Below are 24,803 nucleotides of genomic sequence, written 5' to 3'. Positions count from 1 at the left end.
TGTACATTTCTGCCTGTCTTCCTTCCTTCTTTTCTTCCTTGCCTTGACATCCTCCTAAATAAATTAAACATTATATATAATTTTGTGTTGACTGCCATAAACATATTGTGTGCCTTCAAGTTATTTCCTACTTATAGCAACTCTAAGGAGTTTATCACACAGAGGAAAACCCGTGCAAAAATGGGGGTTTACATTGGAAAAAAACCCACAAAGCAGGTTGATTTTCACACAACATTGTTGGTAAAATGTTAACCCAAATGGAAAAAGGAGGGAAAATAGACAAAAGCTGCTCCTTTTTACTTTCGTAAAATTCTGACAGTAAAAAGGAGCAGCTTTTGATTACTTTCCATTCGGGTTAACACAAGTTTAACAACGAGATGTGTGAAAATCAACCCACTTTTGCAGGTTTTTTCTACCTTTTAAATCCTGTTTTTGCATGGGATTTCCCCTGTGTGATAAACTAAGGTATTTCAGAGGTTTACCATTGCCTCCCCTTGAGGCTGAGAGCATGTGACTTGCACAAGGTCACCCAGTGGGTTTCATGGCCAAGCTGAGAACTGAACCCTGGTCTCCAGAGTCATAGTCCAACACTCAAACCACTATGCCACACTGGCTCTCTAAATGTATCTTGTGTAGATTCAAATATAGCCCCTCCTATACACACATTCTCTCTCTCTTTCTCTCTGTCACACACATAAACACACACACACATACACATATACAAATCACGAGCGCTGGCAGAACCACAGGTTGATAGGGGAAAGGGCCAGGATTTCATTAGTCTCTCATTGTTTCTCTTACGTCATTGCCTTGGAGAAAGAAAATTAAACATGTGGTCTAATCCCTGCAGCTTCACTAGTCTCTCTCCCCATCCTCACCCCCCACCACTGCCCACTGCCAGCTCCTAATCAGCTTGAACAAGAAGACCAAAGGGTACGTAGGAGAGGACATCCATATGCCATGTATTGAAAGGGGCAGATAGTTTTGTGCCAGGGAAGAGGATGTGAGCAGGAGGTGTGGAGGGCTAATTGTGCATTACTGTATTGATAGTGACTCCAAAGAGGAATCAAAGTCTTTTGTGGACACTTAGGTATTATGCCGTCTTCAGGCTTGGGAGAAAGGCAGCATATAAATAAAGTAAATAAATAATGGGTTAAAGGGCCCGAACAGACAGGTTGAAATAAAGCTGCTTCGGTCACTTTGGAGGTATGCTGTTTAAATGCAAGCATCCTATGAGGCTGGAAGCCACACCAAAGCTGCACTCCATTCCTAAGGACTGGAGCGCAGCTTTGGCGCAACTTCTGGCCTTTTAAGATGTGTGTCATTTAAACAGCATACATCCAAAGTGATATGAAGCAGCTTCATTCAAGCCCAAAGAGAACAAACTGTCAAAGAAATCTCAAGATACAGATATTTCACTCCATATGTTAATTCTTCTTTCTAGTTACAAAGCCACAGCTAAATTCTAATCTTCAATGCAGAAATAATGCAGTTTGACTCCAGTTTAACTGTCATGGCTCAGTGCCGTGGAATTCTGGGATTTGCAGCTTGTTGTGGCACCAGCGTGCGCTGATAGAGAAGGCCAAACAGCTCACAAAACTACAAATCCAAGAATGCCACAGCATTGAGCCACGGCAGTCAAAGTGAAGGGGGCTTTAGAATAGTAACTGTAACTAATTCCTTTTAAGAAGCAACTTTCCAAGCTCTGCCTCTTACTAATTTTCTAACCAAAAATTCTCCATGTTCCTAATTCTAAAACATGTCTGGCTTGGAATTCATACCTGTGGGCATTTCATGTTTAACTGTTGTTCTCACCATTTTAACAAATTTCTAGTTCTCACCATGGTTGTGAATAGTTTTGAAGAGTGTTCAGGGCTACTGTATCCATCTTTTCTTGGCGTCACCTGAGTTCCCTCTGTTCAGACCTTGAAAAAAGTTTCTCTTTGGACTATAACTCCCCAGATCCCCCAGCCAGCATGGCCACTGTGAACACTTTTTTGGGGATGTTGCGCCCACTTATCTCTGAGTCGCAGTCCAAAATGTAATGATGCCAAACTCTACATTCCAAACTTTTACTTATCTTTGTGAAAACTGTAGCCAAACTATGCATGCACCCCTAAGGAAACATTCGGCATATAATTGGTCAAAATAAAATATTGTTAAGATTATCATATTTGTGCAGTCCATACTGAATGAAAAAAAATTCAGTTTCCTTGACAGAGAGTGTGAAAATTTCAGAGGAAGGCAGGCAGGCCAGCCCCATATATTTAATAAAGAGGGTCTCTAAAGTATTAAGAAGGATCAGGAGAATTTTGTTTTTCACCCTCCTTTCCCCTCTCTCTCAGCTGAGCTGCATGCCCTGACTTTGCATTTTGCCCTAGTTGCCTCTAGCAATTTCCATTCCTGGATCTTTTCCCAGGGAGGATTCAGGGGCATGAACCCCTGTACCTTGGCTTTACTCCAAGTAGGACACCAGCTTCTCTGAACCGATCCATTGAACAGATCCTGTTTCCACAAAATGGTTTAGATATCAGTAATATCATGATCCTGCCCTGGAAAGTTTGGATACAACCCTCCCACACAATGTCTATCTAGACGAGCAACAGATTGGTTTTCTGCAAGGCAAAATATCTGGAGCTTAAACGTTAGTGAGGGAGAAGGGGGATAAGGAATTATTTCTGATTTCCAATACTTTCAGTTAAACAAATTTCCTGTTAAAGATCTTAAGGGCAGGGAATGCAAGTAGAGATTTATTCTCCTCCAAAAAATCTGTTAGCCAAAACAATGTCATTATTGACCTAGAATGATCAGATATTAGTAATGAATTAAGACATAATGGAGAAAATATTAAGAAAAGACATTTCTGAGGATGAGTGGAAATAATTTTCTATAACAGGCAAAGCTGCCACTGGTTTCTTTTCATAAGGGACTTCCTTTATTTGAGGACTTTTCCTCTTATATAGGTTGAACTTTTCCTCTTATATAGGTTGAACAAGATACCAAAATGTCTGTAATCTGGGGTGTTTGCCATCCATAAAAACAGAACTTTGTGAATCATATAATTTATGAATATAGACAGTATGTTAATTTTGTAAGAGAAACACATGGTTTTAGATAGCAACACATATTTAGTTAACTGACACCGATACTTTCATTTGGCATTTAGGTAGAGCAAATGCTTGTTCTAGTTCCTAAATGTGAGTCCTGATTGTCATTAATTTTGACTGTTCCCTGTTGCTGGTTTGAAAACCCGGAAACACTAATAATGGGCCAAAACATTTCCTACCTTTTAAGTAAAACATTTTTTTATATAAAATCTTATGTGTGTGGCATATAAAAAAATTGGCTAAGATACAGCCTAGTGTCAGTGATATCCATTGAAGCTGTTCATGTAGTTATCACCAAAAAGAAAAGAAAGAAAAAGCAATATCATGGGGAAATTAAACTGAAAATAAATGGAATTATTTGGTATTTCATACTTAGGAAATTTGTATTTGATATTTCATATCTGTGTCATCCACTTTGGGTCCCACTCTGGGAGAAAGGTGGCAAAGAAATAAAATTGTTAAGTAATAATAAATAAACCCAGTCATGAAACTCCATGGACAAACCTGGGCCAGTCATTTTTGTCAGTCAGACCTACCTCTTAGAAATGTTGTGAAGTTAAAATGACGAGAAGAGCTCATTTGAAGAAACCCAGGATAGAAATGTAGATGCCAATGATGATGGTGTATTTTCAGCATTTTCAGTCGGTTGGTAGACTTTCTATGGTAACAAAAATAGGAATGACTGTCAAACAGAGGCTAGAGAGTGCTCTTTCTTTGAAAGAATGGCAGCAGGTAGGTTAGGGGCCCCAGATTAGGTTTTGTGGCATGAGCAGTCATGTCCAAAAACTTGCCACTGCTCACATATGCTCATACATGATATATATCCTGCATTGGCCATTTCAGGTAATTGTAGGTTCATTTTGTTTAAGGATAGAGCCTTCTCTGGTGTTCCTCAGCAAGCATGGGGCAGCAGGCTACCATAAGCTGCTAAGGGCGCCACTACTTTGCCACCTATCACTCTTCTCCCACACTCCACCCCATCTTTTGTCTTCAATGATCCCACCTTTCTCTCCCTAAACTTGTGCTTGGTGACTCTGGCAGGGGCAACTTCTTCTGATGTAAACTAGGACCTTGTATTTTTCCTCTTCATTTCAGGAGTCATTTTAGGATCTCTGTTTGGGGGTTTGCTAAGGTTGCTTCCACCACTTGATAGTGACCTGATCATGCTGATTTCTTTTCCTGGGGACATCCTTATGCGCATGTTGAAGATGTTGATCCTGCCTCTTGTGATATCCAGTCTCATTTCAGGTAAGAAGACAGGAAGACAAGCAGAAGGTGTCCCATGCATTCCCAGGTCTAAGCTCCACAGCAGTTATTCTTAGGAAGTAGAATAAGCCCAAATATTTATGCTTACTGTGAATTTCTGGCTAAAGTTGACTTTTCTTCCTGTGGGACTTACGCCATTAATTTTGGCAGATACCTTTCAATCTAAATGGAAATAGGAGGTAGAATTGCCATCTCACAAGATCATAAGGAAATGACATATTGTGTGTGTCAAGAGACATCTGAGTGTCCCTGGCCACATTTTTACATCATGTATGCAGCGTCCACTTCAGCTTTACTAGTTTCTTTGGCCCAACTGGTAAATTTATACACTTGATTAAAATTATTTTGAGAAGCTGTTTTCTGTATACTATCAAGGGAGATTATGTTAATGACTCTCAGAGGACAGGCATTTTCAGTGGGTGTACCCTAGTCATGGAATACATTATAGAATGCCATTATCTAGAATCTGTGGTCTAATCTGCACTGCAGAAATAATGCAGTTTGACACTGGTTTAACTGCCATGGCCCAGAGCTATGGAATTGTGAGATTTGTATTTTTGTGAGATATTTATCCTCCTCTGTTAGAGAGCTCTGGTGCCACAACAAACTACAAATCCCAGAATTCCATAGCATTGAGCTATGGCAACTGCATTGTTCTGCAGTGCAGATTTGACTTATGCTACAGCCTTTTGATCATTAGGTGAACATTCTTCCAGGCACTTTAAGAGCTTTTTAAGGCCACTTAATACTGTTTTGAAACCTCTTAAAGGTTAACAGTGAGGCCATCCGCACTACAGAGGCAATCCAGTTTGACACCATTTTAATTGCCATAGCAATTTAATCTGTGGATGCTCAAGTCCCATTATATACAATGGCATAGTAAAATGGTGTCCCTTATATAAAATGGCAAACTCAAGCTTTGCATTTTGGAATTTTTAAAAAATATTTTCAACCCATAGATGGTTGAATCCGTGGATGTAAAATCCATGGATACAGAGAGTTGACTATACATGCTTATATGTCTGTATATGGATTACTATATATAGTCATGTATACGTCTAGAATTTTTTGACAAAAAATCGACCCAACAAACCTGGGTCGACTTATCCATGGATCAGTATATATACTGTATCTTAACCTTTATCAAAATAAGAACCACCCCTTTCTCTGATAGAGTGGTGAAAGGCAAGAGCCTAGTTCATCCCGGGAGAACTTAAAAGAAGCACTGACCACCTCTACTCTCTCTGCCACATCACCACTTTTTGAATGCCTTTGTGGAAAAATAGCTGCGTATTTTGACATAATTTCCCTTTCCTTCACCCTTTACATTCTTTGTTACATGCCCTCAATTTATAGATGGGTTATGTCAAAATCCATAATTTGGGGCCCAAAGTCTGCCCACGACTTATACATGAGGTCGACTATTAGTCAAGCGTATGTTAGTATTCATTAGGATCTCCATTTCAGGATTGTCCTAGTTTGAGGTTTCTGGACCAAAATGGGAGATTTAGGGATGGCCTCAGTGATTTTAACAAGTGTTATGTGCTAAGTAACAACTGCAGTTGCTCACAGCTTGCCATTCGAACAGGGAAAAAACCTATTTTCCTGTTTAGAAATGAAGACAGAAATCTTGGTCAAATGAGTTGTTGCCAGATCAAGATGAAATAATTCCTTTTCACTTACAAGGAACCTTTAACCTAGCCTACTTGCTTCTAGCCAGATGATGGAAGCAGAGCAGAGTGGAGGGTAAAACCTGGGACTACAAGAGCTAAGAGAGGAGGAGGAAGTTAAATAAGTAAATGGGTAGGCCCCCTTGGAAGACTTTACAAGTTGCACCAAGAAATCAATGACTCTTTGCAAATTGTAGTAAGCTGTGGCTGTACTAACTGAGCTGGAGATCTGCACACAGTCCTTTCCTCTTTCCCAGAGCCTAGGTCTCTAAAACTGAAGAGTCTGCACTGTCACCTTCTACCCGGAGATGGCCCACAAAAACAGGAGATTCAGGGCCAGGCTTATACAGATTATACCAATGGCTAATAGGCCTGACCCTTTCCCCCCACCTCATTTTACATCTGTGTAGTTATCTGTGTTCTCTTTCTGCCATTGGTTTGTGTCTGTTTCTAGGTGATGGATCTCAAGATTCTAGTAAAAAGATTAAATCTGCCCACCTTCAATAACAAGGAGGAGTGGCTTGGACAAAGCAGCTATCTTTTTCTTTGAACTTTGTGCTCCTGTAATGTCTGTGATGTGTTTTGTGGGCAGGTCTGGCTGGCCTGGATGCCAAATCGAGTGGGCGAATGGGTACTCGTGCCATGTTGTATTATATGTCAACTACAGTGGTGGCAGCCATATTGGGTGTCATTCTGGTCCTATCCATCCACCCTGGCAACCCAAAACTCAAGAAGGCTCCTACAGTGGTATCCAAAAATGAGGATGTCTCCAGCTTGGATGCTTTTCTGGACTTGATCAGGAACCTATTCCCAGAAAACCTGGTTCAGGCCTGTTTCCAGCAGGTAACACAACTGACAGGGACCATGTCTACCAGGGAAAAGAAGACCAGGGAGGGCTTAACAGCAATGGATGCTTTCTTTCACACTGCCCTCCCCATCTTCCCTTTCACATGCAGATCCAAACTGTCTCAACGAAGGTGCCTGTACCACCAGTAGTAGTACGTAAAGAAAACATCAGCCAGATAGTCCATGCCAATGGGACAGTGCTCAATGCTACCATCACAGAGGTCAACGTGGGTCCTAGCACTGTGACCCAGAAACGGCTGGAGTTCAAGGCTGGAATGAATGTTTTGGGTGAGTCTTCCACTTCTGACAGAAAATTGTTTCTGACTTATGGCGACCCTATCATGTTTTTTGTTTTACAAGTTTTGTTCAGAGGTGGTTTGCCATTGCCATCTCCTGAGACTGAGAGCATGACTTGCCCAAGGTCCATAGCCAAATGGGGGAATCGAATCCTGGTCTCCAGAGTCATAATCAAAACCACTACACTATGCTAGCTCTTAATAAACAATCACATGTTTTAACCCTATGCCTGAAATATGAACCTCAGATGCAGTTATTTGTTGTTGTGTGCCTTCAAATGGTTTCCAGCTTATGGAGACCCTGAGGCAAACCTATCACAACATTTTCTTTGCATGATTTGTTCAGAGGGTTTTTTGCCTTAGCTTTCCTCCAAGGCTGTGAGAATATGACTTGCCCGAGGTCACCCAATGGCTTTCATGACTGAGCAGGGATTCAAACCCTGTTCTCCAGAGTCCTAATCCAATGTTCAAACCACTACTCCATGGTGGCTCTCATTTATATTAAAGGAGCCCTCTTCAGATTTCTCTCTGGCAATCCTATTATGAATGAAACCATTTTTTGTTTTTGCTGTAATGGGGGAGGAAAGCTCTGAGGAATTTGCAGGGATGAAACTGGTGACCATCTCTCAAACCCTTTGCTGCTTCACCCCATCAACAGGTTTGATTGGCTTCTTCATTGCCTTTGGCATTTCCATGGGAAAAATGGGGGAACAAGCCAAGCCCATGGCTGATTTCTTCAACATCCTCAATGAGATCATCATGAAGCTGGTTTCCATGATCATGTGGTGAGATGCTCACATAGATATGCAACCCAGAAATTCATTTCTTATGTTACCTGGTAAAATAATTCATTTTTATGCAAAAGACTGATTTATTGATAATAACCAGCACATTTGTTTGGCAGTTGCTAGGATTTCAGCAGGAGAGACTAGAAAAATGGTTGAGAACTTAACAGATTTTCTGTTCAGTTACCATATTGTGACAACTTGAGAACGATATCTTGATTTTTGTTTTAAAATCACATATTTTAAATGCTGGTTAATTGCTATTGATCGGGCGCATGGCATGATGGCAGCATTAGGGCAGCATCAGGGTGTGTCGTGTGGACGCCACATCCCCATTCTGCCCTGAGGCCGGTGTATAATGCTGGTCTATATAGCCTTGTAGTTTTTAAAGAAAAGTTACTCTTGTGCAGATTCTGGAAGTTGTTGTCTAAAAAACCTTTCCAAGCTTGTGTGTGCGCGTGTGTGCATATAAACACACACACTTTGTCAATGAGATATATGCTATCCAGCTGTTATTCTGTGCATATGCTCTGTTGACTGTAATACAGATGCTGATGGTGAATCTTGGAGTTAAGGGTGCAATTCTATGCTTTTGGAGAGGACATAAGTTATTGCAAACCTTCTTCTTCACTGGCAGAGAGAGAAGTTAGCCCACAGAATGAGAAATATGCTGATGGTTTTTGCAGGACTGGCTCTATATTTGGCCACTCTAGGCGAGAAATATTTTGGCACCCCATGTCGCCCCTCATAATTATTTTCACCCCTTGATTTCCGCTGTTTTGTTTGTTAAAAGTAAACATGACATAAAACTTAGGCTCCAATCTCTCGTCATAGTATTGAGAATTAGTCAAAAAGCCAATTAAAAACTGTACTACAGACACAGGGAGGCACACATTTATGTTTTGGCCATTGTACAAAGAAAACATCATATGGTAGCTTGCTTTTACATTGCTTGCTGTAATGAGTTTTCACTTTAAAATTATTTGATTACGCAAAAAAAAAAACAAAAAACAAAAAAGCCGCCAAGCCGCCCCTAAATTTTGCCGCCCTAGGCGGCTGCCTAGTTCGCTTATATGGATGAGCTGGCCCTGGGTTTTGGAGCTGGGGAGCTATAGTCCAGCAAAGTGGTTCTCATGCTGTGTGATGTGGTGAACCATTAATTCTTTCTTCACAATATGGCAAAGTACCATATTTGTGCCATATTGTTGTTGCTTCTGCATAATTTCCTGGAAACTAGCTGTAGACCTGCATCTGATGTCTCACAGACTGGCTTTGGTCTACAAATCACCATTTGGAAAGCACTGTTCCAGAACATCTGGAGGTAAATAGGTTGAGAAAAAAATGTTTTAACAATAAAGGATCCTCAGATGCTGAAGTGACTCCACTCACTCATGCTGGCTATTAGCTCTTCTCAACAGGAAGGTATGCAAATAGCTAAATTTTCTAAGGGCTATAATCTCCTTCACTTTCTCTCTGACCCTCCATTCCTGGCTTCCATTTCATTACTGAGTTCAGTCCACCACATCACAACAGCTCCTCTTGCACCCACCAGCCTAAGAACGCTGGTTATTTCTGTTTCCATCAACAGCAAAATCTTAAATTTCTGGCTACATTGCAGTTTTCATTTCTACCAAAACTCCCAGGGCTTTAAAACAACAACAACAACAACAACAACACTCACTTTTCTAACATCTGGTTCCTCAGCCACATGTATGCTAATCACCAACCATCAAAAATCACTGAGGAAGCATTCTCTGTTAATAATAATGCTTATTAAATAAAAATCCTCAGCATTTTACTGTGAAACAGACTAGGGGGAATGGCATCTTCTCACTTGACATCAGTAATAGCTGTTAAAGCTCTCACTTTCCTTTCTGTTTTGCAGGTACTCACCTTTTGGCATTGCGTCACTCATCTGTGGCAAGATTGCAGCTATCAAAGACCTGGAGATGGTGGCCAGGCAGCTGGGCATGTACATGGTGACTGTCATTGTGGGCTTAGTGATCCATGGTGTTGTGGTGCTGCCTCTCATCTTCTTTGTCATCACTCGGCAGAATCCCTTCATCTTCTATGCTGGCATATTCCAGGCTTGGCTTACTGCCCTTGGTACTGCCTCCAGGTGTGGGCAACTTTTTACCCCTATTATTTTCACATATACCATTTAAGTGAATGTGTGTGTGTACATATATGCATGCATACATATATTTGAATAAGAAGGCAAGCTGGGCTTCTATCATAATACACAGTTATAGCACTCTGGTTCTGCTTTAACTGATGTGCAATATCACATGAAATTCTGGGATTCACAATTTAGACAGGGTATTTAGATGTCTCAGCCAGGGAACTCTAGTGCCTCACCAAACTACATACTCCAGTGTCAGTGGTTAGCCTGGGTAACCTTGAGGATATCACTAACTGTCAGTCTGATTTACCTTGCAAAGTTATTGTGCAAAATTGTGTATGGAGGAAAACCATGGATGTTGTCCTGAGCTTCTGGAGGGAGCGTGAGGAAAATAGAGATGGCCAGATAGCAGCCCAGTCACTCAAGTAGGGCACACTTGTTGTTCTTGTTAAGAAAAATGCATTTCCAGCCTCAGTGCTCAAATTGTTAACTGGGCCTATAGGTTTGCAAGTTCCAGTATGTACAAAAGATGCTCCAGATATGAGTATGCAAGGGTGAGGAGGAATGTCCTTGCATAGCTGCATTGTACATGGATTTTTAATCCCGTTTTCCTATATTCCAACCCCCATTTCTCCCACTGCTGCCTCATGCCAGTGCTGGAACACTGCCTGTAACTTTCCGCTGCCTCGAAGAGAACCTTAAAATTGACAAACGGGTGACACGTTTTGTACTGCCTATTGGAGCCACCATCAACATGGACGGCACCGCACTCTATGAGGCTGTGGCAGCTATCTTCATAGCACAGATGAACAGCATAAACTTGGATGGGGGACAGATTGCAACTGTCAGGTGAGATCTTACAATTCTTGGTAGGTTGGTTTCTCTTGGAGCAGTTGGATCTGAATCAGATGTTGCAAGCCCAGGGAGTGAGAACATGGGCATGGAAAAGACCCCTTTTTTCCATATGAAGCCACCCACTTATTAAAATCTTCACCAGAGACTCATGGTAGAGGTCCAGGTATTTATTTATTGCTGTCTTATTCCTCCTTTATTTATCTGTACTCCTGTATGTTTGTCCCACATACAAAAATACAGGACTTTTTGGTATTATGTTCAATCTATATAAAAGAAAAGGCTTTCCTACCTTCAAATAGGGGACATATCTTAAAATAAAGGAAACCTGCCAACCCTATAAATGACATCCTTATAATAAGGAATACCTGGCAATTCTACTCTGTCTGTAGTTGCATATTATATTTGTTTTTAAGTTTGTGAGCTGCACTGAAAGCCTGCAGACATTTCTGTAATACTGTTGTAAATGTAAGTACATTTATAAACATTTGGGCAATATCCTGTATTAACTACTTCTCACTAGATTACCCAGATTTACTCATCCAAAACTGTTCCATATTCATAATCTTTAGTCATGATTGTGACACTATTACCGCAATCATAACTCCCCCTGCCAACCAACTTTACCAAACATCAGCTGTATGGGGAGAAGGAGAACCATTTGGCTGACAATCAGAATGATGTTCCTGTCAGACTTAGGTGGACTAGGCCAGGAGAGGTTACAGTATGAACCCCATATCCACAAATTCAGAATCCACAATTTCACTTACCCACATATGAAAAAATATGTTTTCTCTAGGTATTTCTAGGTCCTCTAGTGTGATTCTATACTCAACTTCTGGCCCAAGTATACCATAGAATTGTGTTGGAGGATTTAGAAGTGTGATTCTATTATGATATGCTAAGATCAGAAATCATACATCTCACTGAAAATAATAAGGTTCCTATTATCTGCTGTTTCAGGTATACAGTTGGCCCTCGGTATACACAGATTTTTTATCCACAAATTCGAGCATCCATGGCTTAAAAAATATATAAAATTCAAAAGGAAACATTGGCCCTTATCAGATGAGTGTGGAACTGGGGGTCTTGCGCACTGGGTGGTTCGAATTCGCGTTATTTTGCAAAGAACCATCATACCTGGGAGTGCTTCCGCATTGGCAGGATTCAAATTGGCCAATCCGCATTCGCGCGAAGTGCATTCAGTGCAGAATGTTTCGTCACACTGGAGCTCAACATTTGGATTGGCCGATTCGTATCGGCCGCCTCGCACATGCTCAGTGGTGCCCTGCATGGGTTGCGACCTTAAACGCTTCCGGGGTGAAAGGGGAGGTCACATCATGACAGCCCAGTAAACAGCTGGAGAGCCAGCTCATGCACATTAATCGCAATACAATGTGCCCGTTACTGTTCCCTCTGTACATTCCTGCTTGGTTTTAACGTGACCTTTCCTTGCAACAAATTAGCAATGCCCGGTTCTGCGTGTGTGTGTGTGAGTGTGTGTGTATGTATTCTGGGGGGGGGGGGGGGAGGAGCAGTTCCAGCGGCTGTCAAAGAGGCTGGATGGCCATCTGTCAATGGGGATGCTTTGATTAAGAGTTCCTGCATGGCAGAAGGAGCTTAGACTGGATGGCCTTTCTTGGGGTCGCCGTGATTCCAGCGGCTTCCTCCTCCTCCTCCCGGCTTGGGATCCAGCCTGGGCTGCATCCCAGGCAGGGAACAGGCGCGGGGCCGCTAGAATCGCGGCGATCGCCGCCGTTCCAGCAGCCTCCTCCTTCTCCTCCCAGCTTGAGAGGCAGCCTAGGCTGGCTCCCAAGCCGGGAGGAGGAGGAGGAGGCTGCTGGAACCGCGATTCCAGTGGGCCCCACGCCTCTTCCCTGCCTGGGATGCAGCCAGGGATGCCTCTCAAGCCGGGAGGAGGAGGAGGAGGCCGCTGGAACCGCCCCCCCCCCCCGCTTCCCTGGAACCGGCAAGAGGAAAGACCCACCGGAAGTAAAAATTGGAATCTGGGGGTCTTGCGACAGAGTTCAGGACTGGGCATTCATACCAGACCCATTCGCACTGAGATCGAACAGAGCCCCAATCCGGATATCCGCCAATCCCCTTACTCAGCGCACTAGCCATCACGCTCCAAAAAGAGGAGACAGTACGCATTCAGTTCGGCAGCTCGCGCATTCACGTGAGTGCGGATTGGGCCATTCGAATGCAGATATGATGGTTCTTTGCGAAATAACGCGAATTCGAACCACCCAGTGCGCAAGACCCCCAGTTCCACACTCATCTGATAAGGGCCATTGTTTTTGCCATTTTATATAAGGACACTATTTCACTATGCCATTGTAGAATATGAGAGTTGAGCTTTCATGGATTTTGGTATCCATGGGGAACCTGGAATCAAACCCCAGTGGATACCAAGGGCCCACAGTAGTTAGCTACGTAGCCAGTATTGAATACTAGCTGTCATGTTTCACTTTCTTTCTGTCTGTTTCCACAGCCTGACAGCCACATTGGCTAGCGTGGGGGCAGCCAGTATACCCAGTGCTGGGTTAGTCACCATGCTTCTGATCCTGACAGCTGTGGGTCTCCCTACCCAGGACATCAGTCTCCTCATTGCTGTGGACTGGCTACTGTGAGTGCTGACAAGGGTAGTTGTCGAGGAGTTTGGTCTGGATAAACGCCAGGTCGTAGAGTAGTATATGTCCAAACCTTGATAGTCATGGTTATCTGCATTTTTTTGCTATTTATTTGCTTACCTCTCTTCTTCTTATAAACCTGAAAACAGCTTGCAGAATAAGAGCAAAATAATAATAATAATAATAATAATAATAATAATAATAGGTTTTATTTATATACCGCCCAATCACTGGGAATCCGAGTGGTTTACAACAGAGGGGATAATAGACGGTTCCCTGCCCTCAGGCTTACAATCTAAAAAGACATGACACAAAAGGAGAAGGGAATGGTGAGGAGGGGAGAGGATCAGGTCCAGCATTCTTCTCTCCCTCTGAGGCCTGGACCAAGGCAGATGGACCGGAGGGAGGGCTCTTCTTCTTCAGCCCTGGTGGAGCTGGGCCAGCCTATTCTCTCCCTCACAGGCCAAAGGATGACCGTTATGGAGGGAGGGCTCTCTATCTTCAGGCTAGCCCCTGATGACGCTGGGTCAGCCTATTCTCTCCCTCACAGGCCTGAATAATAAAACCATATTCTCATAATGTACCCTATACACGCACACACACAACACACACTTACAGGGGAGCCAGTGTGGCATAGTGGTTTGAGTGTTGGACTGCTACTCTGGGGAGCAGAATTCAATCCCCAGTTGGCCATAAACCCCACTGAGTGACCTTGGGCAAGTCACATACTCTCAGCCTCAGGGAAAGGTAATGGCAAACTTCCTTTGAAGAAGTCTTGCCAACAAAACCCCATGATAGCTTCAACTTAGAACGGCACCCTTTTGCTTCTGGGAAGTTACTGAAAATAAAAAGGTGTCGTTTTTGTCCACTTTCCATTTGCTTTATTTTCACATTATTGCTTTTTGGAAGAAATGTAGTCTGAAAAACATCCTGCATGGGGGGGGGGGGGGGGGGTTCTACCTTTAAATCCCCTTTCTGAGCAGGATTCATCTAGTCCCCATAAGTCAGAAACAGCTTGAAGGAGCAGACACACACACACACACAATAAATTTACTGAATTAATTAATTTTTTCAGTGCAGCAAAATAGCAGGCTGCAGAGGGCTGCTGTAACAAGAAAGAAATAACAGCTACAAACACAACTAGATAGGCTGGAAAGTGAGGGAAACCAGAGGTCTTTAACACATCTCTCTATTAGCCTTTGCCTGGTTTTATTGCCTCCCTTTTACAGAGATCGCATGAGAACCTCCATCAATGTGGTGGGCGACTCCTTTGGTGCTGGCATAGTCCATTACCTCTCCCTGAAAGAGCTGGAAGTCATTGATGCCAGAGTTGAAGGGCGTGAGCCAGACCCCTCTGCCCTTAAACTGCAAGCGCTGGGCAATCACCAGGGGCCCCTGGAAGGCTCCATTGGCTCTGGGTACACAGTCCTGCCCAGCCAGGATGAGGAGGAGGTGAGGAGAATGTTTCTATTCAGACACACATTTCACAGATGAAAACCAGAACAAGCAACATCAGATTGTTGTCAAGATGGCCAAAGTTATTAATAAGGAAGAATAGACAAACTAGGTGAGGCTGCAGTAGTTTGCTTTTGCCTTATCCTACTGAAAGCCAGTGTGGCATAGTGGTTAGTGTTGGACTACGAATCTGGAGACTAGGGTTTGATTCCCAGCTTGGCTGTGAAACCTAATGGGTGACCTTGGGCAAGTCACATGCTCTCAGCCTCATGAGAAGGCAATGGCAAACCTCCTCTAAATAAATATTGCCAAGTAAACCTCATGATAGGGTTGCCTCAGCTCACCATAAGGCAGAATGATTTGAAGGCACAACACAATAACCAACTGGGAAGAGCTCCCTCCTCTCCTCTCTTCCATGTTGAGTTCACTGAGTGCAAGCTACTTTTGCACTTCAAACTCAGTTTGCAGAAAGTCTTTGTAAGGAACAGTCATCTTTAGGTGCTCTTCTTTTACCATAGCTTTTAGTCACTTCTGATACTCTTAATCTTTGAGCCAAGAATCATGGTTATTACCAGAATTTATACCTAGTTCCTGGGCTATGTGAAATAACATTAACACAGAGTGAGGCTCTGTTCATATACAAAGAGAATTTCTCTCACCAGTAAATAAACATATATAACATCTCTGTTCCAGGTCAATGCCATTTCATGTAAAAGCATTTCACTTCCAGATTGATGTTAGCCCTGGCACCATTTTAAAAATTAACAGTACCTCTAATTCCCATTCTCCTGTGTTGTTGAATGTCTAAATCCCGTTCTTCTTTGTGCAAACAAATCTAATGTGGCAAATCTTTCCAGATTTGCAATCTCAGGGCAGAATTTGAATTTGCTGCTTTAGAGTTCTCTTGCTACCTTGCCACATCTCTTCCTAGCAGAGGGTTTCCTATCTTTGAGCAATCCAGAAAAGAAGAGAATTCATAGAAGAGTTGGAAGGGACCTCAAGGGCCATCTAATCCAGTCCTCTGTCATGCAGGAATACATAACTAAAATATTCCTGATGATGGCCAGCCAATGTCTGTTTAAAGACCTCCAAAGAAAGAGTGTCCAACACTCTCTGAGGGCAATATATTCTGCTGTGAAATGGCTATTACAGGCAAGAAATTGTTCCTAATGCTTAGGCAGAATGTCTTTTCGTGTAATTTGAATCCATTTGTTTGTTCGTTTTGGGTACACAAGAATTACAAGTAATAAATCAAGGATATTTCACTGGGACATATCAGTGCCATCCCACCCACAGTCTTGAAGCTTGCATTTAAAAAAAATCTTCCTTTTTGCACAGATGTTAAAGACACAGGAGCTTCTGCCAGGGAAAGCCTCTGGAATCCTTGTTTTCTGATCATAGGATTTAGAGAGATTTTAGCCTCAGAAGTCTAGACACAGAACACACACGTGCCTGGAAAACAATAATAATCCATGCTGTCTTTGCTTCTAGCTTCCAGAAAAAATGGATGCAGCATCGCAGTACAGTGAGAAGGATGAAGAGGACCCTTCCAATGATGAAGAGGAAGGAGAAGAGAAGAAAGAAGGCAAATAGATTAACCATCCCCCCTCGCTCTCTTCCTCCTTCACACACACAGCACAATAGTTGCTGCCAGCCTCAGCAATGTAGATGATGGAAGAGATGAGGGGGGCAGTATCACAATATTGATGTGATTTTGTCTAGCACTGGATGAAAAAATCCCTGGGTAAAGCCCTACTGCCCCCTCCTCAAGGCAGCTACATCTTCATGCTGCCCTTGTACATGTGTATGTAGATACATTTATATATATATACTCGCACACATACATACACAGAGACTTGTATATTTTTTTGAATATACCTTTTATAGATTACTTGGGAATGGGAGGGGTGGGTTGTTTGTTTTAATAACATATGGCCTGTTTTGCCCTTGTGGTCTTCATGGGAGAAGGGAAGCTGACGTATATCTGGTCAGGCAACACTAACCCAATATTATCTACTCCGGTTGGCAGCATCTCCCCAGGGTCATAGACTGAAAGGGGGTTTATTTTCTTTTCAACTCCTGATCCTTGTGACCCTTTAAAATGGGAATGCAAGGATTAAACTTAAGGTCTTCTGCATGCTTTGCCAGGGTTGAGCCTACCCTGAGGCAGAATTAGGCAGACGCAGATGAAAATGAGCAGAGATTCTGTGAATTGTAGTCCAAAGAAGAAATGTTTCCCATCACCAGTGGAACTATTCAACTGTTCATATGGACAATTCAAAACACCGAATGTCAGAGGGGTGCCATCTTTTCCTTTGCCTCAGACAGGTGAATACTTGGCCTGCCCCTGTGCTCTGCCACTGAATAAAGGTCCTTCTCCAGTCCTCAAAATCCCAGGCACTCCCTTTACTATCTAGAGAAGCAGAAATGATGAGAAAGGGGATTATTAAGTTATCTTCTGTTTTTATTTTTGCTTCATAACATTAACTGTTCACTTTTCAGCTGCTTAACACTGAGTCTCAAAACCTGATTAGCACAGATATAGGCCTTTCCTTGAATGCAGAGTTCTTCTATGGTAATGGGATAAATGGAGGTGCAGTTTGATGGTGGAATAGCTGCATTGGCTCCTTCTGAAGGGCCACAGGCATACTGTTAATCTTCAATTAGCAAATTACAGAGAACCTTATGTCATGTTTTCCTCATGTGTCTTCTCCTGCCCCTATCTATCTATTCAGTGAACATCATTGCCATTTTCTTCTCATCCATACAACCCACCACAACTCCCTCAAATTCTAAGAAATCTAGCCCACTCCGTTTATCTCTTCACCCATCCTTTTATGTATTACTTGAAGCTCCATGTGCTCTGGGCCTCTGGGTTCTGCCCTTAAGTGGTACAAGCCTCTTTGTTTCCCTCTTTCATTTGTAATATAGAAACAATAATTCTGACCATTTTACAAGGTTCAGCAGTGATAGAGAGAATGTACATGAAGTGCTTTGAGCGCAATAGGGGAAAATATTGAACGCTGAATATTGTTATTTCCATGTCTAACCATCCACCGGGGAAAGACACTCCATATCTTTGATATCCTTCTTCCTAAACCTGTCCCCTTGTCTGGTTGGGGACAGTATACAGTTGCCAATATTGAAATAAAGTTCAGCTGCTAGCCTAGTTGGCTTCTGTGTATGGCATGGAAAGTATCACCATTTTGTCCTTTGTGTCAGATAACAAGATGCCTTGGACTATTAATGCTTTGCCCTTTTTAGTTCCTTCAGGTATCCTTCAAGTTCATTCAACCTCCTGGTTTTCTGAGAGCCTGACTTATGCTGCCCACCTCTGGAAGAAACCCAGATCCAGACATTCTGTTGATAACTTATTGTGAGGTAAAATCAAGTCTAGAAATCTTCTGTTAGTTTGCTTTGCTAGGAATTAACTGCAGAAGCTTGCTAAGGCAAAAAGCCAGATAGTTAGTCTCTAAGGTGTAGTTGCTTAGCAGCTCAGATTTAGTAAAAGGTGTCTTGATATTTGCAAAAGAGTTGAACCATGTTTGAAAGATTCTGCTTTGAATTCAGGGCTTGTCTACATTTGCCAGAATACTCTGGACTGCCCCCAGAAACTGGGGATTTGTTCTGCGTAAAATTTGCACATGGTTGATTTGCATAGGAAATAGCATTTTCTATGTAGGAAACAGCTTTTTCTACATGGAAAATAATATTTCAATGCACATGCTGTTTCCTGTGCAAAAAAATGCTGTTTTCTATGCAAATTAACCTTGTGTGAATTTTATAAGGACAAATTCCCAATTGCACCAGGAATTAATATTTTTGCACTGAAGTATTATCTTCCATGCAGAAAATGCAGTTTCTTACACAGAAAATGTTGTTTTCTTCACAAAAACAACAGTGCAGAAATTTGTGCAAAATAGGTTCAGAACTGCAAAGAGTCTTGTCAGTCCAGGATTCTCCTCATCAGGGTTTCATGACACTGGAAAAACATGCCTTTCAACCATTTTCTCAATATTTTCAAATATTCTTTCCATTCTTGTGTATGCTATACTTGTTTGTGTTCATAGAATCATAGAATCGTAGAGTTGGAAGAGACCGCTAGGGCCATCCAGTCCAACCCCATTCTGCCATGCAGGAAATCTCAATCAAAGCATCCCCGACAGATGGCCATCCAGCCTCTGTTTAAAGACTTCCAAGGAATTCAGCTCTTGCATCCCTTTGTCTACATTTGCCAGAATCCTCTGGGCTTTCCCCAGGAGTATTCTGGGCCCAAATTGGGTTTGGGACTTGATTAATGTAAACAGCACACAGTGACCCTAGAGGGAATTTGGGGTTTATAAGTATTGTAGACAAACCCTTAGAATCAAACCATGTATGAAATTGATCAGAACAAAGAGAAAGCCAAAAGATGAGATTTTGCAATGGAAGAGGAAGTGTTCAGAGTCAGACTACAAAAAGAGCTATAATCCCAGCAGGTTTGTGCCTGTCAACTAGGCTCCAACCTCCTTGGTTCCCATAGTAGCTTTCTTAGTGTTTGTCCACAAATTATGAGCCATCAATCCCATGGCAGCTGATGCCTCCCAGGGCCAGTGAAGCAAAGGAAAGAGGACATTATTTTGTAACCCTCTTCCTTCTTTCTTGCAAGATCTGGGTACAACTTGCAAGGTCGGCTCTCCATATGCATAGATTCTTTATCCACGGATTCATCTAGCCACGGCTTGAAAATATTTTAAATATATATAAATTCCCAAAAGCAAACCTTGTTTTTACTATTTTTTAACTATGCCTTTGTATACAATGAAAGTTGAGCATCCTTGGATTTTGGTATCCATAGAGGGTCTTGGAACCCAACTCAAGTGGATATTTAGGGTCCGCTTTATCCTTCTACCTTTGGGAGGGGTATTGGGGGGTTGGGTGGGCAGCACCTAGTCTGCCCAAACAGGAAAACTACCCGACCAATGATCCCCATCTTTGCAGATTTGTATGTTGTTTAGTTTGAGCTGATGTCTCCCTTTCAGTTCTTGGCACTGTGACTGACCATGGCTAGTTTCCCATAGCAAGCGTGAACAACATTTTGATTCCCAAGGGACACACTTGGTATTGGCTGGAAGGCAGAGGCCTGTTCACATATGCATATACAAATGTATGCAAGTGCATACAAATGGAAATACATCCACAGTCTAACTCCAAACCCACATCTCAGCATTCTTCTCCACCCCTCACCTCTGTTGTCACATCTCAGTGCACTCTATCTCCCAGTAATCAGAGTTTAGATTGCAGTTTTCCTCTCACTGCTACCAGCAGGTAAACCAGAATACTTTTTTTCCTTTGCAACCTAGATGTTCTGATGATGGAGGATTATCGTTGGCTGCAGTGGCTGTATAGAGAGCATCTTATGGCTGGCTAAGAGGTCAGGGCTCTGTGTACCCCTACTTCATACCTTGTAACTGGCCTGATTTGGCAGAGACAGTCCCAATTATCTCACTTTTTTCAAATGTCTCAGTTCCTTTCTCCTTCTACCCATCTTACTTCAGTTGCTGCAAACTGAGTCCACACTGCAAAAGTAGTTTTTTCTCGTTTAACTTATTGGGAGGAAAGATTGGAGGTGGCTGAATCTTGCCCTTTCTTGTACACTCAGACAAAAGCAAACTGCTGTAGCCTTTCCTAGCTTGTGAATTCTTCCCCATCCATATTTTTTTCTATCATGGCCATGTTCTGATGTTGCAGGACCACATGTCTCAGTTTTCATCTGTGAACGTTTGGAGGGTATGCTACTTTAAACATGAGTGTAGGAACTGCTGCATTAGATAGCCAGTGTTATCAATCATTTCTATGTAGGAAACGAGTGGGCAAAGTGCAACCCTCTGCATATTTCAGACTGTAGTGCCTACAACCATAAGGAATGGTGAAGACTGCTGGGAATAGCAGTCCAACATCTGGAGGGACCAGCCATAGTCTAGAAGAATACACAACGTTATTCTAAATTACCTTCTTCCCATTTAACACTGCTTATATCAGAAAGCCTGTGGATCTTACATTAACCCAAATTCATTCTACATTGGTGACAACAGTATCAGGGTTTGTTTCCTTATTATTAGACAGTAGTTTTAAAATAACATGAGCCCTTGCCGGAGCTTTGTACTTCCTTGTTCCTGTCTCTGTTCTGATGCAACTGGAACTTCATGTGGTGAGAGTCTGGCATAACCTTTGCACATCTCACTACAGCATTGTAGCCTATTTAAGGGTTTGTTCAGGACAGAGCTCTGGAACAGCTTCAACACACTGGTTCTTCTAATCTAATATGGAAATGCAGGAGGAGGTGGTGCCCATCCCTGGAGAGGTGGAAGAGAGAGACAGAACAGATTGAAGGGAGCTGGGGGAGGGAGGCAAAGAAGGAGATGCCGTCTGTCAGGCTTAAGAAGCCGAAAGCCAGAAATTTAATCAATGTCTAGGGACAGGCAGGAGGCAATGACGCAAAGGAGAGCTTCATCAATATGGAATCCAACTAGTCGGTGTAATCCTGCACAGTGGCTGCTGGTGCTATGCTTTCCCTCTGCTAGCAATCTTGTGAAGGGAAGTCCAATTGTGTGTGCGTGTGTGTAGAAATGTAAAACTAGACAAAAGAAATGTATGTGTGCACTTCTTTATATCACATTGACGTTATAGGAAGTTGCATTATAGGAAGTCTCATTGGCTCAAGATAAAGAAGTCTTGTTTAATTAAGCCATGCATAAAGGCAAGGAGTATTTGCACTCCTGGGGATGTAAATCTTCACTAAGTTTCTTCTCAACCCAATGCATCTGAGAAAATAGACTTAAGTCTATGAAAGCTCATGCTGCCAACTTCTTTCTTTCAGTTTCAAAAGTGCTACAAGATCTCTTTACATACTTTTTTCTCAAAAGCAGCAATGAATAATTTTAGTAATTTTCATCCCTCTGTGAGAAAGTCTTTAAGAACCTCACAGCTTTCAAAGGCTATAAACATTTCAGGACCTATTCTGTGCAAAATTCACACATGGTTATTTTGTGTAGAAAACAGCCTTTTCTGTGCTGAGAACAGCCTTTTCTGCATGGAAAATAATATTTCAATGCAGAAATGTTAATTCCTGCATAGGGAATGTTGTTTTCTGTGCAGAAAAAAAAGGTGAGATTGGGGATTTGTTCTGTGTAAAAATTCACAAGTGGTTGATTTGCATAGAAAACAGTAGGAAACAAAATGCTGTTTTCCATACAAATAAACCATTTGCGCATTTTACGTAGGACAAATTGCCAATTACAGCTTTTTCTTCTGTTCAGAGAACAACTTTTTCTACATGGGAATAAATATTTCTGCATTGAAATATTGTTTTTCATGCAGAAAATGCCATTTTCTGCACAAAACAACTATGTGCGAATTTTGTGCAGAATAAGTTCTAATCAGGCCAATAATAAAATTCTCATCAGCCCAGGATTCCTCTCATTGGAGTTTCTTGACACTTGAAAAACATGTCTTTCAACCACTTTTTCAATATTTTCAAATTTTCTCTCCATCCCTATGCACTCCACACTTTTTCAAATTCACCTCTTGCAGCGGACATTAGATTTTCCTAATTTTTCCATTAGACTAACTTCTATTCTTCAAACCCATTTTGCCATCTGGTGTTCACACTGAGAACTACAAAAGTCCCGGCTATATCGTTTTGATTATACTCAAAAAATGAAGAAGATGTGTTTCTGAGCATTACTTCTTTACCAGAATGTTGGGTACCAGAGGCAGAAATAACATGGAAAGAATAGTAATAGTTACCTCCAACACAAAAGAAAGAGCATCTCAACACGTTTCAACAGATGTTTTATTGAAAACAAACTATATGCATGTGTGAAGCAAAACATCCAGGTCAGGTAATAGTAAACAAAAACATTTTGAAACTTCTGGAGACCACTTGAGGCCTTCTTCCAAAATCTGTCCAGAGATAGCTTTTTCTTTCATTAGCCTTCACTTTTCTGATGGTTTCTGTGCTTGTTTAATATGCTGGAAGTCACTGGTGAAGCAAACCTATCTGCTCTCCCCTTCTCTCTCTCTTGTTTTTTAATGCATGCTCATTAAGAAAACCTATTACCAAAAAAATGATAGCCAGCAGCATTAAAATCAATCACACTTTTTAAAAAATCATTATAATCTTTTTATAAAAAGCTATGCAATCCACTAGCCAGAAAGTGCTAGTATCTCTTATCAATCTATTGCATATCATTCAAAAATCTATTAGTAGATCCTGGCCTACCTATCCCAACCTATGGACTCTACACTGAGATGGGGAAAGGGACTTGCATGTAGCCCAGATTTCTCGGTTCATCTGAAGAGGAACAGCGTCTCAGATGAAATTTCCAAAGTGTAGGTTGTCTGGAGACAGACATTCTAACTTCGTGGTATTTGGTTGGGAGTGTTTGACATCTTGTACTTCCTCAGGGGTTCCATGTTTTGTTGGTGGGGTTTCAAGGGCAGAGGGAGGATGTTTGAGAGCAGGGATTGAGAGGGTTTGAATTGGCATATGTTGGGTTTGAGAGGGCATCGGGTAAACATAGCCATCAGTCTCATAGAAAAACCAGTCGTAATCCTTAGGATTGTCCAGGAAGAGGGCTGGGAAAAAAGAGAGGGAGGGGAACACAAGATGAATTAAGGACTGCTTCAGCCCTGAAGCCACATTTTATTAATTATTTATTTATTTATTTATTTATTTATTTATTTATTTATTTACAGTATTTATACCCCACCCTTCAGCCCTAAAGGCTCTCAGAGCAGCTTACAATTATTATTTTAATTAGAGTTTTCATTATGACAGTGTTCCAAATCTTTGGTCCTCTAGATGATTTGGATTTCAGCTCCCTAATTCCTGACTGTTGGCCAAAATGACTACAGCTTCTGGGAGCTGAAATCCAAAACAAATAGAGGACCAAATTGGGAATCACGGTCCTATTGCACATACAATTGCCTCACTTTTAGTTATTGAATCTAGCCAAGTATTGTTTGATCAGCAGTACCCTTTCTTAAAGCCCCTGCTAACCAAGCCCTTCACATAAACATTAAAGGACTGGATCTGAGATCTTCTACATGTGTTCTGCCAATGACTTATAGATCATCCTGATATATACAGTGCTATGACTTGCTCATAGTCACCCATGGCTGAGTGATTATTTGAACTCTGGTCTCTAGAGTTGTAGCCCAGCACTCAAACCATTATACCACACTAGCTCTTGGTATCCAGATAAGTTGTTGGGAATATATCTAAGATAGCAAAAAGCAATGAGCTAGCTCACTAGGCCATACTCCCCTTCCCAGAGGGCCAGAAGACCAGACTCACCAGGGTCATCAAATCCATCTTGATACAGGCGATGGTGGGAAAATGGTTCCTTCTTTGATCCCCGGTTATAGGCACAATAGACCCCAATGAAGAGGCACAGAATTAAACCACAGCCCACAAGGAACAACCCCATGGCATGGCTGGCTGCTCCGCGAGGTTCCTCTGCTCCCAGCTGCCCTATATAAGAGAGGAGATAAGGATGTTGCACAGCTTGAATTTTGGAAACCAATTTTTACTTGCAACCACCTATCAGACCCTAATTCAAATTCTCAAGTTGAGGCCAGCCCAGGATATTTTGTTGCCAGAGGCAAAGAACAAGATGGTGCCTTCTCTCTCTCTCTCTCTCATCCCACCAACAGCACTTACTGGGCCCATCATTTTCCTTAATAGTGACCAGAGAGTTTCCCCAGCCACACCTGGCCAGCTTAGAA

General features: G+C 42.0%; 2 protein-coding genes across 5 annotated transcripts in view; one reads left to right on the top strand and one right to left on the bottom strand.

Moving 5' to 3' along the window:
* LOC149303626 (excitatory amino acid transporter 2-like) overlaps window positions 1-22,169 on the top strand; it is a 31,571-nt gene extending 9,402 nt beyond the window's left edge. For all 4 annotated transcript variants that reach the window (XM_089479858.1, XM_089479857.1, XM_089479855.1 and 1 more), the window contains 9 exons: window positions 4,203-4,355; window positions 6,636-6,886; window positions 7,000-7,177; window positions 7,844-7,970; window positions 9,856-10,089; window positions 10,747-10,941; window positions 13,439-13,573; window positions 14,807-15,029; window positions 16,524-22,169. In XM_089479858.1, coding sequence (XP_089335984.1) covers window positions 4,203-4,355; window positions 6,636-6,886; window positions 7,000-7,177; window positions 7,844-7,970; window positions 9,856-10,089; window positions 10,747-10,941; window positions 13,439-13,573; window positions 14,807-15,029; window positions 16,524-16,625 — 1,598 coding nt within the window. In that variant the 3' untranslated portion in view covers window positions 16,626-22,169. The remainder of the gene's footprint in view (window positions 1-4,202; window positions 4,356-6,635; window positions 6,887-6,999; window positions 7,178-7,843; window positions 7,971-9,855; window positions 10,090-10,746; window positions 10,942-13,438; window positions 13,574-14,806; window positions 15,030-16,523) is intronic.
* Window positions 22,170-23,385: 1,216 nt separating this feature from the next.
* GFY (golgi associated olfactory signaling regulator) lies at window positions 23,386-24,526 on the bottom strand. Its single transcript, XM_089480794.1, has 2 exons — window positions 24,373-24,526; window positions 23,386-23,651 (listed from the first exon to the last, which is right to left on the bottom strand). The coding sequence occupies exons 1-2, from the start codon at window positions 24,503-24,505 to the stop codon at window positions 23,386-23,388; spliced, it is 399 nt and encodes a 132-aa protein (XP_089336920.1). The 5' UTR covers window positions 24,506-24,526.
* Window positions 24,527-24,803: the final 277 nt, after the last annotated feature.

This window comes from Sceloporus occidentalis, unplaced genomic scaffold (genome assembly GCF_023333645.1).
Source record: "Sceloporus occidentalis isolate IW3139 unplaced genomic scaffold, rSceOcc1.0.p SCAF_14, whole genome shotgun sequence".
Lineage (NCBI taxonomy): Eukaryota > Metazoa > Chordata > Lepidosauria > Squamata > Phrynosomatidae > Sceloporus > Sceloporus occidentalis.
Note: the sequence above shows the minus strand (reverse complement) of the source record. Positions and strands in the feature narration are given on the sequence as shown.

What these genes read in the sequence shown, in the direction of transcription:
- GFY (XM_089480794.1), bottom strand. Translation starts at nt 24,505, where the DNA reads ATGGGGTTGTTCCTTGTGGGCTGTGGTTTAATTCTGTGCCTCTTCATT. An exon ending in AGATGGATTTGATGACCCTG is followed by an intron (nt 23,652 to 24,372) that starts GTGAGTCTGGTC and finishes CTTTTTTCCCAG; the next exon opens with CCCTCTTCCTGGACAATCCT.